Source organism: Drosophila suzukii, chromosome 3 (assembly GCF_043229965.1).
Source record: "Drosophila suzukii chromosome 3, CBGP_Dsuzu_IsoJpt1.0, whole genome shotgun sequence".
Taxonomy (NCBI): Eukaryota; Metazoa; Arthropoda; class Insecta; order Diptera; family Drosophilidae; genus Drosophila; species Drosophila suzukii.
Window position 1 is genome coordinate 74196736 of NC_092082.1, and position 17682 is coordinate 74214417.

Here is a 17682-nt window from a genome sequence, read left to right on the forward strand (position 1 = left end):
GATTACAAATTCTTTAAAATAAGTATTCCATTACCCTTTCTGTAGTGCTCTTTTTGTTTCGATTCCCCATAACAATTTCCAATAAGAAAACTATAATTGCAAGTGAATAGCCACATCCAAGAACCAGCCACAGCCATGTAAAATAACTGAGGGATAAAGGTCTCTTCGTTGGCTGGTCGTAGTCTCGCAGAATCATGTCGTTGCTGAGTACTTTTCTTATAGTATAGGGCACTAAATTTATCCAGTGCCTCATGATGCCATTCTCTTCAATCCTCATCAAGAACCTGAATAGATTTCTTTCTAATATAGAGTTATTCCTGACAATATAAGTCATGGGCAGACCTCGGATGATAGTTAGACCCTCGGAGGTGCATAACCAATTTTTGCCATAGATTTTCTGATACATATCCATGACTTGCCAGTTCTCGGTGAACATAAAGTATGCATAGCTGCCGTTTGGAGATAGTATCATTCGTATACGTTCTATCTGGCTCACATATTTCACATTCGTCAAGTTGTGCTTAAGGAATTCAGATCCAGCTTCACTATCAAGGAAGGGCTTAAAAGTCGGTCCCACAATCACGTCCAATCCGCTGGCACGTAAATCCTCGAAGTTCTCAACGCAAGGATGTGTGGATTGCCTTATAAGCAGGGCACTCAGTTTGCAGCTGAAAAAATTGCTGAAGATCAATCCAAAAACGCTAATGGCCAGAAAGAGTTGGCGGAGCGAAAGACTTGAGCTGCGACTAATGGGAAACGGCATGCCTAAGATCGCACGAAAGGCACGGGGGTTCAACAGAGGATTTAGAGAGGTCAATCGGTAAGCTTTGCCGGATATCCTATAGGTTACCACAAGTATAAAGGTTTCCGCCAGCACAAAGATTACATATACGAAAAAAATATACAACAGCCACGAGTGCACATCCAAATGCTTGAAGACTTCCTCAACTATCCACTGTTTGCCACAGGGAACGGCAACCATCAGCGACGACATATCAAAAGGATTTAACTTATCCAGATTGCTGTGAATCCTAGTGTTCAGTTGAATGTCTGGAACTACAGATGGTGTCCCATCAATAGAGTCATCCACAACTCTGAGACTCAAATTGTACCTTGAAATAAACTCGAGTACTCCATAATCCTTGACTCGAACTATAGGGATAAATGTCTTAGAGGACAATGTTGCTTTGACTTTATTGGCTGAGCCCCAATTAGGCATCACATAAACGGTCCTTCCTTTAAAGTTCATATTGGGCGGATAAAAAATGGGTCCTTTAAGTTCGAATATGTCGATCCGATTAAAGTGTGCAGTGGGAAAGGGATCAAGACGTCGTACAGCTACTGTTTCCTTCGGTTCGTCCCTAACCTCTAGGATGAGCATTTGAAAAAACTGAAGTTCCTCCACTTGATCGGCAATACCATGAAGTATTTCCAGCGTGAGGTTCGCTTGAAACCACAGGATAATCCGCACTTGTCGCATTCTATTAAAGTTTTTGGCGAGGTTATCGAGAAGACTCGTATCGGTATCGTTGCAAATGCAGACAAGACCCACAGCTACTCGGTTAAAATGTTTCCTGACTAGTACAACATCCAGTTCGTTAAAACGCAGAGTGGGTATATTACGTGGGTTCCAGTTTTGAAGAGCACAATCCCTAGCTCGACTATGTTGTAAAATTAACATTGTTTCGACTGGCACTTGATCTTCAATCTTTTGAACCAGTTTGTTAAGAAATCCCAGGTTCAGATTTTCATTGGTACCTTGACTAAAGTAAGTCATTAGCAATGTAATAATTGCAAACTTAGATGATAAGTCCATGTTGCCAAACCTCTTATAAGCAATGCAGAGAATGAACTGGATGGGCCACTCATTTAAATTGAAACTTGCGAAAGATGTCCTTAGTGGAGTGACTTAGGATGACAGCTGACAGTCGATAGATTGAATGAGCACTCATTAAATTAGTACAACTTTTTCAAAGGATAGCATGTATTTCTCAGCGACTAAAAGACTTCATCATCTAAATGACCTAATATATTGATCCCATTTCTCTGATAAATTTTAAGAGTTTTTAGTAGTTCTTCGAAAGGATATATATTCACCTTAATAAAAATAATTCAATTACAGACATTTTTTTTTTTTAAAACAATGCACGTTCATTTATCGATAGCTTTTAATAAAGTTAAGTGTAAGCAAAAGTGTAGTATCTAATATTCATGTGAATTTGATAGGTACAGTAAAGATATAGACAATTTTTTTTAAATTTAAACCACAAAAATGTGATTCCTCGATCTTAAGTTCCAGTTCCTGCGATGATGACCTCCAATACAAATTTCAACGATAAAGACGAAAATGGCGAGGCCATGGCCACAACCAAGAATAGACCACAACCAATTCAAGTGGTTAAACTTTAAGGCTTCTATCCTTTGCTCGGCATTATTTACAATAGATATATTTAGAGTAGGTCTTATCTTAAAGGGAGCTCGCTGAGTCCAATGTCCAATGATACCCGCCTCTTGTAGTTTTAATGAAAACAAGAATAAAGGCCAGTAATATATGGAGTTATTTTGCTCGGTATACGTCCTGGGAATGCCTTGGATGATGGTCAGGTCCTTCGAGGTACAAAACACCTTTTTATCAAAGAATTTTTGATAGTCCCTCAAAGAGTCCCACTTTTCCAATAGCAAAACGTATGCGTAAGTGCTGTCGAGGGAAAGCATAAATTCAACTTTTTCTTTCTGTGTCGTAAATTTGACCCTGGTTATATTTTGAGTAAAAAAATCAGGTCCAAGTCTACTTTCGATGAGAAACCGAATGTTCGGATCTACAAGCACAGTCAACCCACTTGATCGTAAGTCATGGAAGGTATTGACCTGAGAATGATGGGAATGTTTTGTGAGCATAGAACTCAACTTGCAGTTGAAGAAATTGCTGAAGACAAAGCCGAATACAGATATCACCAGGAAAAGTTGTCGCAACGAGAGGCTTGATCTCCGGCTAATGGGAAAAGACATGCCTAAAAGTGCCCGGAAGGCGCGGAGATTCAGCACAGGATTTACACTAGTCAATCGGTAGGCTTTGCCGGATATCCTATGGGTCACCACGAGTATGAAGGTCTCCGCCAGCACAAAGATTCCTTATACCAGAAGAATTCCTTATACCAGAAGAAGCTCGAAGACTTACAAGAGGGCTTGTAAACCTCATGATAAAATTTGTTCCATTTATACGATTTGATATGTATATGAAAACCGACTCTACTGCAGTGAAGATTATGAAGAATATTAAGGCTGACCAGGTCAGAGTTCCCAATCCGAGCTCCTTGAAGATGTCCATGCCGTTTAGCTCCATTCCACATGGCACCACAACTATCAGGCAGTTTGTAGACACGGTTGTCACAACGTTTATGTAGTCCAAAGAGTTCTTCCTATCGAACAGGCGCAAGTTCATGTTAAGGTCATAGGTATCCTCATAGGTAATTCCAGTCGTATTCTGATGGGGTGGCCATTGCAATCGTAATGTTATATTGTACTTTTTAGCAAATTCTGAGATTATTCGTGAGCCTGGACCATATGTGGTGTACATCTCGTTCGGAATAGCATTTGCAAGCCTTCCATGATAGTTTGCTGGATGGGGAAAAATGTCTTTTGAGGCAAATAGATTGCGCACCTTCTTGAAGTGCGGTTCGGGAAAAGGTTGCAAACGAAATCCGGGTGCTATCAAATCTGTGAAGGATTGTTCTTCTGTAATCAGCACTAACAGATTAATAAATTGTAGACCCTTGACTTGATAAGAAATGTCCTGCATTACATCTGGATTTGGTCTTCGATGAATCAATAAAATTATTCGCTCCTGTCTTATTGTCTCAAATGCTTTAGACAGAGTTTTCAGAAGTACTTCATAAGAATATTCCGTTACGCACACCACACCCAATGCATTGTGGTTAAAAGATTTTTCAAAATTGACATCAGTCAATTCATTTAAACGGAGAGTTGGAACTTTCTCAGGATTCCAGTTCTGAAGAGAGCAGTTGAGTTCTTTAGTATGATATAATAAAAACAACGTTTCAACGGAACGTTCATGGTGAACAATTTTAAGGAGCTGGTTTAAAAATGTCTCATGTTTATTTCCAATTCCTTCAGAAGGCACTTGTATTAATAAGAGTACCAGCAATATTTTATTTAATTTTAAGCTCATTATGTATCTTGTTCCGAGAAGTTCAAGCCAAACTAAATTAAAATTGACTCTAATGAACTTCTAATTTGTATTTTCTAATTGCAGGTGCATATTAGATGGCAGCTGTCATTTTTGAATGGCGTGCACTTAGATAAACTAAGACGAATTTTATTACCTTAAAGGGCTTTCTTATTAAATGTTTTGGTATTGTCTACTTACAATCTTTGTTTGATATACTTCGGAGACCTCGATGTTAATAAGTAAAAAAAATTTAAGAAAAAAGACAATAGATTATGTATTTATTAGCTCAAGATATTTGGGAGTTTAAAATGTTATAGTTTTATATATAATTGCAGATTACAAATTCTTTAAAATAAGTATTCCATTACCCTTTCTGTAGTGCTCTTTTTGTTTCGATTCCCCATAACAATTTCCAATAAGAAAACTATAATTGCAAGTGAATAGCCACATCCAAGAACCAGCCACAGCCATGTAAAATAACTGAGGGATAAAGGTCTCTTCGTTGGCTGGTCGTAGTCTCGCAGAATCATGTCGTTGCTGAGTACTTTTCTTATAGTATAGGGCACTAAATTTATCCAGTGCCTCATGATGCCATTCTCTTCAATCCTCATCAAGAACCTGAATAGATTTCTTTCTAATATAGAGTTATTCCTGACAATATAAGTCATGGGCAGACCTCGGATGATAGTTAGACCCTCGGAGGTGCATAACCAATTTTTGCCATAGATTTTCTGATACATATCCATGACTTGCCAGTTCTCGGTGAACATAAAGTATGCATAGCTGCCGTTTGGAGATAGTATCATTCGTATACGTTCTATCTGGCTCACATATTTCACATTCGTCAAGTTGTGCTTAAGGAATTCAGATCCAGCTTCACTATCAAGGAAGGGCTTAAAAGTCGGTCCCACAATCACGTCCAATCCGCTGGCACGTAAATCCTCGAAGTTCTCAACGCAAGGATGTGTGGATTGCCTTATAAGCAGGGCACTCAGTTTGCAGCTGAAAAAATTGCTGAAGATCAATCCAAAAACGCTAATGGCCAGAAAGAGTTGGCGGAGCGAAAGACTTGAGCTGCGACTAATGGGAAACGGCATGCCTAAGATCGCACGAAAGGCACGGGGGTTCAACAGAGGATTTAGAGAGGTCAATCGGTAAGCTTTGCCGGATATCCTATAGGTTACCACAAGTATAAAGGTTTCCGCCAGCACAAAGATTACATATACGAAAAAAATATACAACAGCCACGAGTGCACATCCAAATGCTTGAAGACTTCCTCAACTATCCACTGTTTGCCACAGGGAACGGCAACCATCAGCGACGACATATCAAAAGGATTTAACTTATCCAGATTGCTGTGAATCCTAGTGTTCAGTTGAATGTCTGGAACTACAGATGGTGTCCCATCAATAGAGTCATCCACAACTCTGAGACTCAAATTGTACCTTGAAATAAACTCGAGTACTCCATAATCCTTGACTCGAACTATAGGGATAAATGTCTTAGAGGACAATGTTGCTTTGACTTTATTGGCTGAGCCCCAATTAGGCATCACATAAACGGTCCTTCCTTTAAAGTTCATATTGGGCGGATAAAAAATGGGTCCTTTAAGTTCGAATATGTCGATCCGATTAAAGTGTGCAGTGGGAAAGGGATCAAGACGTCGTACAGCTACTGTTTCCTTCGGTTCGTCCCTAACCTCTAGGATGAGCATTTGAAAAAACTGAAGTTCCTCCACTTGATCGGCAATACCATGAAGTATTTCCAGCGTGAGGTTCGCTTGAAACCACAGGATAATCCGCACTTGTCGCATTCTATTAAAGTTTTTGGCGAGGTTATCGAGAAGACTCGTATCGGTATCGTTGCAAATGCAGACAAGACCCACAGCTACTCGGTTAAAATGTTTCCTGACTAGTACAACATCCAGTTCGTTAAAACGCAGAGTGGGTATATTACGTGGGTTCCAGTTTTGAAGAGCACAATCCCTAGCTCGACTATGTTGTAAAATTAACATTGTTTCGACTGGCACTTGATCTTCAATCTTTTGAACCAGTTTGTTAAGAAATCCCAGGTTCAGATTTTCATTGGTACCTTGACTAAAGTAAGTCATTAGCAATGTAATAATTGCAAACTTAGATGATAAGTCCATGTTGCCAAACCTCTTATAAGCAATGCAGAGAATGAACTGGATGGGCCACTCATTTAAATTGAAACTTGCGAAAGATGTCCTTAGTGGAGTGACTTAGGATGACAGCTGACAGTCGATAGATTGAATGAGCACTCATTAAATTAGTACAACTTTTTCAAAGGATAGCATGTATTTCTCAGCGACTAAAAGACTTCATCATCTAAATGACCTAATATATTGATCCCATTTCTCTGATAAATTTTAAGAGTTTTTAGTAGTTCTTCGAAAGGATATATATTCACCTTAATAAAAATAATTCAATTACAGACATTTTTTTTTTTTAAAACAATGCACGTTCATTTATCGATAGCTTTTAATAAAGTTAAGTGTAAGCAAAAGTGTAGTATCTAATATTCATGTGAATTTGATAGGTACAGTAAAGATATAGACAATTTTTTTTAAATTTAAACCACAAAAATGTGATTCCTCGATCTTAAGTTCCAGTTCCTGCGATGATGACCTCCAATACAAATTTCAACGATAAAGACGAAAATGGCGAGGCCATGGCCACAACCAAGAATAGACCACAACCAATTCAAGTGGTTAAACTTTAAGGCTTCTATCCTTTGCTCGGCATTATTTACAATAGATATATTTAGAGTAGGTCTTATCTTAAAGGGAGCTCGCTGAGTCCAATGTCCAATGATACCCGCCTCTTGTAGTTTTAATGAAAACAAGAATAAAGGCCAGTAATATATGGAGTTATTTTGCTCGGTATACGTCCTGGGAATGCCTTGGATGATGGTCAGGTCCTTCGAGGTACAAAACACCTTTTTATCAAAGAATTTTTGATAGTCCCTCAAAGAGTCCCACTTTTCCAATAGCAAAACGTATGCGTAAGTGCTGTCGAGGGAAAGCATAAATTCAACTTTTTCTTTCTGTGTCGTAAATTTGACCCTGGTTATATTTTGAGTAAAAAAATCAGGTCCAAGTCTACTTTCGATGAGAAACCGAATGTTCGGATCTACAAGCACAGTCAACCCACTTGATCGTAAGTCATGGAAGGTATTGACCTGAGAATGATGGGAATGTTTTGTGAGCATAGAACTCAACTTGCAGTTGAAGAAATTGCTGAAGACAAAGCCGAATACAGATATCACCAGGAAAAGTTGTCGCAACGAGAGGCTTGATCTCCGGCTAATGGGAAAAGACATGCCTAAAAGTGCCCGGAAGGCGCGGAGATTCAGCACAGGATTTACACTAGTCAATCGGTAGGCTTTGCCGGATATCCTATGGGTCACCACGAGTATGAAGGTCTCCGCCAGCACAAAGATTCCTTATACCAGAAGAATTCGCAGAAGCCAAGACTGCACGTCCAAATGCCTGAACACTTCCTCAATTTGCATATCTCTTCCACAGGGAACGACAACTATTATGGATGATATATCATAGGGACTAATATATTTTATATATCTGTTTTTCCGAAACAGTGAGCTGAGTTGAAAGTCAGAAGTTCGCAAAGAGCTATTATTATTTACGCTAATCACTTTAAGACTCAAATTATACCTATTGGCGAAATCCGGGACTATATTGTCTTCTGTTCGATCTATTGGAACTCGAAGCTCAGGTGACATCCATACGTAGCTCTTTAAACCTGATTTCCCAGCAGCCTCAACAGTTGCCGTTTTTCCCCTAAAGTTGTTCCTCTGATCTGGAAAAATTGGTCCTTTTAAATTAAATATGTTTTCAATGCGATGAAAGTGATGGCTGGGAAAACAATGTAGACGAAATACAGGTAAATTTTGTTGAAGATTGTCCATTGCCTCTATGATAAGAAGTTGCAGAAAACCATGCTTCTCAGTTTGATTGGTAATTACACGAAGAAGCTCCTGCGAGACGTTAATTTCTATCCACAAAATAACTCGTTCTAGTCGCATTCCATCAACATCTTTGGCCAGAGAATCGAGAAGTACAGTGTCGGAATCTTTGCAAATGCAGACTAGACTTAACGAATGATGATTGTAGTGATTTTTTAGATTTGCTATAGCCACTTGATTAAATTGCAAAGTGGGAATTTCCTGCTGACTCCAGCTAAGAAGAGCACAGCTCCTGGACTCGTTATGATGTAGTATAAACATCGTCATAACTTCCTCTTCTTGTGCTATTTTTTGTAGAACTTTGTTAAGGAAACTTAATTGAGGGTTCTCAAGAGTACCTCTACTTATAAAAGTGATTAGAAGTAATGTTAAAGTGATTGTAAATAGTTTTTCCATATTTCATTACTACTTGAATGCAGGGTGGAGAATAAACTGAAGAGACTTCAACTTTATACAACCATATTGTAAAATGCACTTAGCGGAGTACCCAACTCTTTTAATGACAGCTGACAGTCGATAAGTTTAATGAGATCTCATTAACTAATAAGACAAACCAAACCGTTGCCAATGAAAACTTATATTTACACAAATATACTTGCAACCTTATAAAAAATACCAAATCTATAGACAAAGCGATATAATCGCTATATAAGAATATTTAATAAAATATAGCAAACTTTATTTGTGATTAATAAGAAATACATAGGTGTTTTAAGTAGAGATGATACAAATATTAAAAATTGTATTAGATTACAAATATTTTATTTAATCTTCAACTTTACAACTCAACATAAAAATGTATCATCATTATGACAAAGCTCAACTTTCTAGGGATTGTCCTTGGGTTTCATTATTTTCCTTGAACTTTTCTTACCTTCGCAAAGCATCTCAATGAAAAATACCAAAGTGGCAATTCCATAACCAAATATCAGCAGAAACCAAAGAAAGTTGAAATGTTCAAAAGAGAGAGGAGCGGCCTCACGTGGGGCAACACGTTCTTTTGACATATTATACTGTCTTTCAAGCCTACTTATAAATAGTCTTTTCCATTGCACGTTAAGGCCATATTGATGGGTTGTAAGAACAAAATGTCGAAGTGGCCATGTGTACATAGAGTTAAAAGGCATATAAAACATTTTCGGTAGGTGCGAGATAATGGTTAGATTTTCAGAGGTGCAGAAAACTTTCGATCGTATTGATTTTTGATACCTATCCAGAACGTTAAAATTGTCTTCGTGCATAACATAGGCGAAACTGTCATTAAACGTTAATAACCGTTTCATTTTCTCCGCTAAGTTGGCCTTCACGATTTGGGGCAAATCTCTCTCTAGATTATGTACATCGAACTCTTCTTCGATGTAGTGTATGAGATCCCTACTCATCAGGATGGGTAGACCACTGGCTCGCAGCTCGTCGAAGTTCCTGATCTGGGCATATCGTGAGTGTTTTGTGAGCAGGGCACTCAGTTTGCAGGCGAAGAAGTTGCTGAAAACAAACCCAAAGACACTAAGGGTTAAGAAGAGCTGACGACGTGAGAAGCTCCATCGGCGGTTTACAGAGATCGAAAGGCCCAAGATGGCACCGATAGCACGTAGGTTTACCAAGGGTTTTAGGTAGTATAGTCCTCGATATGGACCTCTCATCCGAGAATTTACCACAAGCACAAGGGTCTCCACTATCACAAATGTCACATAGACAGGCAGGACATACATGGCCCATTCAAGGAAGTTTAGCTGCTTGAAAACATCCTGAATGCTTTTCTCCTTGGCACAAGGCACCACAACGATCATGGAAATAACTGTTAAGGAGTTGGCACTTTCACTGGCCTCCTGTTTGGTAACAAACCGCGGACTCAGTGGCAAATCAAAGTGTTCATGGCTCGAAATATTTCCAAGTTTTAACTTCAAACTTAAGTTCCTTTTTTGAGCAAACTCCAGTACTTGCACATCTTCGGGAGATGTTATGGCAAATGTAGCCTTACGATCAACGTTCATCTTGTAGTACATAAAAGATTCTGCCCTCTGCAACACAATGGCCGTCTTACCTAGAAAATTTATGTGGCGGTCATGGTGAATTCCCTTAAAGTTTAAAATTTTTCTGATTTTCTTAAAGTGCGGTTCGGGAAAGGCTTTAAGTTCAAGCAGGTTCGTAGTTCCGTTTTCTGTATTTCCAGTTTCGACTACTAAAAGCCTTAAAAATGAATGTTCTTCCGTAAGCCTTCCAATTTCCTTGAGAAATTCCTTAGTAGCTTTCATCTGCGTCCACAATATAATTCTTTCTTGCCTCATATGCTCATAGAACTTTGCCAAGCTATGGAGCAGTTCCACTTCGGACCTTTGTCTTATGCAGACCACGGCCAATGATTGGAAGGTGTTAAAACGTTTCCTCACTTCAAAGCTGTATTGCTCATTGGATCGCAAAATAGGAAGGCCACTGGCCGACCAATCTTCAGTCAGACAATTTTTCGCTTCATGATGCTGAAGTACGAAAATAGTTTCGACTTTATTTACTTTTTCCATTATTATGATAAGTTCATCCAAAATTCTTAGCTGCTGATGCTGTTCCTTCCCACTAAGAACTTGACTCAGCAGAAGAAGAAGCCAAAACTTCGATATCAAGGACATTGTGTTATAACTTTTAGGACCTTCTTTAAAAAGAGTCAAAAAGGAACTAACTAATAGGATTATTTTATATAACTTCTTGAAGTGAAACCCCACAATCTGATAGAAGCTTTTAGTAATTTGTTGATCGACAGCTGTCCTAACATCGTTTTAATTTGCAGAAATTTCACTTAGCTTAATCAGTTGTCAGTTGCTTGTTTGTTTGTCTAATGCTTAAGATCTTAAAATGTGCATATAAACGTTTAATTGACTTAAAACACATGCTGGGGTGTGAATAAAATAATCATTGATTGTTAGTTAAACCATGGGGGAAAAAACTTAAATTACTAGTGCCGAAATCACCATTTCCAGTGAATAATGATAGAATAAACAATCACAGCCAAGGCAGATAATACAAAAAAAACCTTGGGGATGTGTGAAGATCATTTGTGCTTTAGTTTCTATTTGTTAGACTTTTTCCGATTTACCAAGCATATCATTTCGAATGGCCATAAAATATTACCGCAAATAATCTCACATCTGTCCGACTGGCATTCTGCTGGTTTTGTCTGGCGGAGAGCCACAGACAGTCATTAATCAGGCGGCAAATTGTCACAATTTGTGGCAATTGTTTGCCTGTATTTGTGCTGCTGTAATTATGACAATTTTGCTTAATTGTTTTTGTTGCGGTCGCTGATGCCGGTGTTGTGTTATTTTTTTTCTCTTATTTTTTTTTTATTTCACATATGATTGTTTACATTTAGCAATTGTTGGTCGGCGCATCGCAAGTCGCTCGCTTTGGCTTAACGATGCTAATTTGATTAATTTCCCTTTGGCCGACACACGTCGTATACGTAATGCCCATAATCCGCCCCGTTACAGTTTATGAAACGTTAATTAGGACTGATAATTGCCAGGGCATGGGAGAATGTTAATTGAAGCACGGCACGCTGTTTTCATTATGCCGATTGAGCGAAGCACGATTCAATGGAATGTCAATCGAGGGCGATAATGACAGTTGGCACTCAGTTACCGCTAATTGTATGCTAGCTTAGCATAATGTGGGCTCTTTAAAGCGATTCGCCACATTCTGATATCGAAATTAAGTTAATGGTATTTAAAACAGGTCAAAAATGAAAGATTCCTATAGATAATTATTAAATTTAAGTGTAAAAAATATTTTTAAAGTATAAACCCACCTAAATCCGAGTCAATTTAAAGTGCAGACCAAGCTTTACAGTATTAATGTTACAATATTGTCCCATCAAAAGCTGACGTCATTGCCACTCAATCAGTTGGGCGGCCTCGAAACCGCACAGAACGAAAAAATTGAAGAAAATTTCATGAAAAATTGAATAAACAAATCTGATTATGCGTCGTGCACAGAGACACTCAGCCGCACACTGGCACACTCACAAAAACACTCGCTGTTCAATTTAGAAACCGCAATTTGTATTTTTCCCCTGTCTGATATCCATATACGCCTATATACACATTTATATAGGGATGTGTATGTTTTCAGTCCAATTTCCAGCGCTGACAAATGCAAAACCCAGGCATTTGGTCGTCGGTTCACTCTAAATGTTATTTATAATAGAATTTATGCCTAGATGCCGAGCATCTATACTACGGCCTGAAATGGACTGGACCAAATGCAAATGGCAGCCTGTCGCCGGCGTCCCAATTTTATTCGTGTATCAGATTTTAGTACCCTGAATTCGAAGTGATTGTGTGGCATTCTATGTTTTTGCAACCCATACATATTTTTAGAAAACTGTCCTACAACTTGGTAAGTTGCCTTTTTTAATTAAATATACGATTTTTAGGGTGTACTTCTTTGTTGATACATCGTTGTTCTATAGTAAACAAATATTTTAGGATAACCTAAGGTTAAAAAAAAAACACTACATTAGTTTTCTTTGGTATTTTCTTAAACTTAAATTAAACAAAGTACAATTTGAAGGGAAAACTTTTTAAATTATATACTTTTGTTTTATATTAAACAAATTTTTTAGATAACCTAAGGTTAAATAAAAGAAAAACAACTACACATTTTATTATTTTTAAAGCTTGCCTTGCAAACTTTTTAAATTAAATATGTTACGATTTTTAGGGACGACTTATTTAAGCATATAGTCTTAATCTAGATTAAACTTGTTTTTAAAGATAACCTAAGGTTAAATAAAAGCACAAGTATAGAACACAATAATTTTAACCAAATTTGAATGGTATTTTTAAGGTTTATATGAACTGGCAATTTTTCTTCTATTTGTTTTCATTTCCCGGCCGGTTTAGGCAACCGCAGAATTCAGCAACAGCAATGGCGGACGGCGTTATAATGAACCATTTTGTGGCCGAAAATAGAAAAAATAAATGGTACATCCAATACTAGCAAAAATGTTCCCAATTTTCTTTTCGCGATGCATTTCCAAATGATTCATAAATTGAAAACGAAATTGAAATGGACACTGGGCAAATAGCATTTGACATTATATTAAAATAAAGTCATAAATTGGGCAAAATGTGTGCTATTTGTTCGTTCCCATTTACCCGCTTTCTCCAACTTTCCCCGCTGTCTATCGATCTTTGTATGTGTGCGTGTGCCTCGAAGCGTTAAAATTGCATGAAGGCAAATCTCAATGGCATTTATGCGCTGTTGTGGCGCCGCCATTAACACGGTCAGAAATGGCGGAATGAGTGTGTGGGTGTGTGTGTGGGTGTGGTGTTGCATTGTCAGCCATTGTCAGCAGTGGTGTTGGCCACACAACAATGGCCGCTGGCGGCATGTGTCAACAGCTGTTGCGCCGCCGTTGCAGTTGCATAATTTTTGGTCTTTGCCGCCACTCGCCCACTTTCACACTCACCACGCTCTAAGTGAACAACAAAAATGCTAGAACAACGGCGCAAAATGAATGCATTGGTAAAAGTCAATTTAATTACAAGCAGGAGTATTTAAATTTAAGCCAACCCACCTGTGTCACCACTCTCCGATTTACAGTTTTATTAGTTTGTAAATGGGGATCGAAAAGGAAGCCTCTTAAATTTGATTACCCTTTTCAATGTCAAAATATCCCTTAGAAATATCAAAATTTAATAAATAGAACATTTAACTAAAAAATAAAATAGTACAAGCTTGTATAATATATTATTTCTATTTATTTCTAAAGACCTTCATCAAATATTCAACTTTAACAAAAATTACAATTTACTAGAATATAAAATAATGGCTGGCGTATCAAATAGTATCAAGTTTTGATAACATTTTATTTTTGGTAGATCTTTATAACTTTTTTATACAGATTTTTCTTCGTTATCCCAAAAACTAGGACTCATAAAATATTTTATAAATAGTTTGGTTGTTATTCATTAATTAATAAGACGTCTGCTGCAAGTAAACGATATCAAAGAATCTTATGCATTTCTGTTTCAAAAATAAATTTAGTTAATGTTCTTGAAAATAAATAGATTATAAACATTAATAAATCCTAACAAAAACACGAAAAGGCAATGTATTTCTATAAATTTGTATAAATTGAGTTCCAAATAGGGAATAACTTTAGGTTAAAGGACATCTTTTTTTAGTTTATGAATAACTTTCAAGATAACCTTAAATATTTTAGTAGTCACTCCCTTTGTGTGTGTGCATGTAAATAGTTCACACGGCCACTAAAACGGAAGTCGCAACGCACACATGCACACTGACGAGGCATTCCCACAGTGTGTGTGTGTTAGTGTGCCAGTGCAGGCGCTGCAAAGTATGCTACGAAATATTTTCAGTTTCATGCGCCAAGGCTTTACATTCATTGTGTGTGTTCCCGACACGCCCCTCGCCCCATTTCACCCCCCCCCCTTTCCCCACTGTGGCAGAAAAATGGAATTGTTTATTTGCTTTCGCCTTTTCTTATTTAAAACTATTTTATGTGCCTGCTGTCCCAGCGTAAACTTTGCCAAAACGATAGAAAGTGCAAGAAAAAAAGTAGGAAAACTACGAGCAGGATAGGGAAAGTCCTGATAGAGTAAAGAAAGGGGGAGGGGAAGAGATGTGCAGCAGCAATTGGAGTGTGAAACGTTTTCACTTCCGTGTGCCTTTGGTCCAAGACTCCGTCGCTCCTGCAGCACTTTCCTTAACATGCACATAAAGTTTAGTCAATTCTGTTGCTGCTTTCGTTTCGGCCATGGCTTACACTCGCTGCCGTTTCGACCAAAATCCCATTTGGCACTGAATTGTGTGCACACATTGAATTTGTAGCTAGCTTAAAACCGGAGCAATCTATGGGCATTAATAGATATTTTATCTCTGCATGTGTGCCACAGTAGTATATAGCCACAGTGTAATTGAATTGCAAGAGCTGGAGGACCCATTTTTACTTTTTTACCCCCCTTTTTGTTTGGGTTTTGTAAACTGATGTTGGTTTGTTGGTCAGCCTACACACGTAAATTGGAGCTGTATGCAGTGAGACGTCACCATTTTACTATCATAATGAACTTAAAAATATCTGGGTCTGATAAAAATGTAAATAATATGATTTTCTAGTATAAGTGGCGTTCAAAGAATATCACTTATGTTTTGAAATCCCTTTTTAATGTTATTTTACAGAACTTATAAGCTTAAAATATATTGTTGCATACTTTAAGACACCTAAAATGGCATTTATACGTGATTTCGAAACCCTAGTGGTTTGTGTGGCATCTCCTTATATTTTTCTGTAAGGAATTTTTATAAAATATATATATATTAAAAAATATATAAATATACTGTTGCATACTTTTAGACACCTAAAATGGCATTTACTCGAGATTTCGAAACCCTAGTGGTACGGTGGAACCTCCTTATATTTTTCTGTGAGGTATTTTTAATAAATTGACCACTTGATAGAACTGATATTATTTCAGGCCTATAGTTATATTTTTCCCTGTGCATTTGAGGCCCTTCAACAAGCAACTGAAGATAGCCAACGGTTTATGACGTGTTTATTCGCCACAACAATTGCGACACAATTGTGCCACATGCAGTGACATTTATGTGACCAACTCGAGTGCGAGAGAGATGGATGGTTGGTTGGTGGGTCACGGGGGGAAACGGGCGAGAGTTGTCTATGAGTTATGGTTCTTCAAGCGGCAACTGCAACCGCTGCATGCAACGTTGACACATTTTACTGTGTGTGTGATAAATGAAGCATGCCAAGAAAAGCCAAGTCCAGGCACGTGACAATTGCGGCTGCCTTCGAGTGTTTGCTTTAATAGTTTGGGCCAGAAAATGGCTCAACCTTATGGATAGAGAGTCCATTTTGATGTTGTAAAATACTTGGCCAATTGTGCTTAATATGGCAGTAGGCTGACATATAACATTTGAGGTTTATGGGATTTATCATGGCCAAATTACTTAAGCTTAGTTGTCTAGTAAAATCATATTAATTTGTAAGTAAACTAAAATGGTGGTGGGAAAAATATTACAGACTATTCTGTTATCTTAAAAAAGGAGAACAAATTTTTAGGAAAGAATTTAACAACCATCTTAGTTTTAAATTAATGTATTTTACCTCCATAAAATCCTATAATAAATCCATTTTATACACCAAACAGGATTAAAATAAATAAGTTCAATAGAGGTAAGCACCTGTCCTATTCAAATTAAAATCTGTACAGCTTTTAGGCTTCGACTTGAGCTAGGAAAATTGATTTTATTGAAAACGAACCTGTAAAAGGATTCTAGTTTGCCAGATGGTGGCGCCAATTTAAAGCCCGAGATGGAATCTCTTTTCGGCTGGTAACTCCTTGCCAATTGAACAATAAAGTCATAATACTCTTTTCGTGTTCTTCCTCGCAAGCGCATGGAAAGGCTGTGTGAGCCGGGCTAAATGAAATAAAATGCAATAAAATAACAACTTAACACCTTTGGCGCAAAATAGACAGAGCGAGCATAAAAGGGAACTGCCATCGGAAGACCCCGAACCCCTAACAACCACCCACCACCCACATCGCACTATATCCTTACAATTCACCCACACAAGTGCGCAGGCAATGCAAAAAGCAAACCGTAAGCGCAGACTAAGCCGATTATAGCACGAAAGTAACGGCAATGATGGGAGTTTTGGGAGTTGGGGATGTACACTTAAAAAACTACCATTTAAGGAAATAAATCGTAAGATATGGTGAAGAGAAACCATATGAATTGTAGATAGAAATTAATCATAACAGGGGTCTTTAAATAAATTATGAACGGCATCTAAAAGTATGCTACACTATTTTTAAAATGCAGAAGGTCCCATTATACATTCAATATGACGGGTTTTCATTTTTCACAGCATACTTTTAGGCACTTTTGTACATAATATCAAAACGCGGCTGATAAAACCCTAATAAAATATTATAAAATATACAAAAATAATATACTAAAACAAAAATGTTATTCTTGGTGTAATAACAATAAGTCTGGTTTGAAAAAAACTTCAAAATTACAAGTTACTCTACTTTTTTTCTAAGTGGAGTGTGAGCAGAGTGGGAGTTACTTGGCAGGAAGTGCGTGGCGGGCGGATAGAGACGGAGACACAGTTATAGACAAGGACGGACTAGGAGTCAGGCAGGCAATGAATTATCGCACTAGCTGCGCCAGCAGTCGAGACAAAAGTGTTGTAAAAAATGTAGTACTATTAATTTTCTTTGCATATCTTATTGTATCTTCATAAACAGACACGCACACAAGCCAGTCTGGGAAAATAGGAAAAGGCAGTAGGATGTTCGGGCTGGGATAGCCCTCAGGAAACTGGCTTAGTGCTAAGAGATTTCTAATTCAGTTGAGCAGAAATAAATTACTTACCGTAATTGTTTGCCATATAAAACTGTAGCAAAATAGCAAATCTCTGGAATTGCTCCCCCTTTTACCCCAA

At 37.8% G+C, this 17682-nt stretch overlaps 1 protein-coding gene across 1 annotated transcript; it reads right to left on the reverse strand.

Moving 5' to 3' along the window:
• Nucleotides 1-13: 13 nt before the first annotated feature.
• On the reverse strand, nucleotides 14-1777 carry LOC139352887 (uncharacterized). The gene has a single exon (XM_070995536.1). It carries the CDS (start codon nucleotides 1775-1777, stop codon nucleotides 14-16), a length of 1764 nt encoding a protein of 587 aa, XP_070851637.1.
• Nucleotides 1778-17682: the final 15905 nt, after the last annotated feature.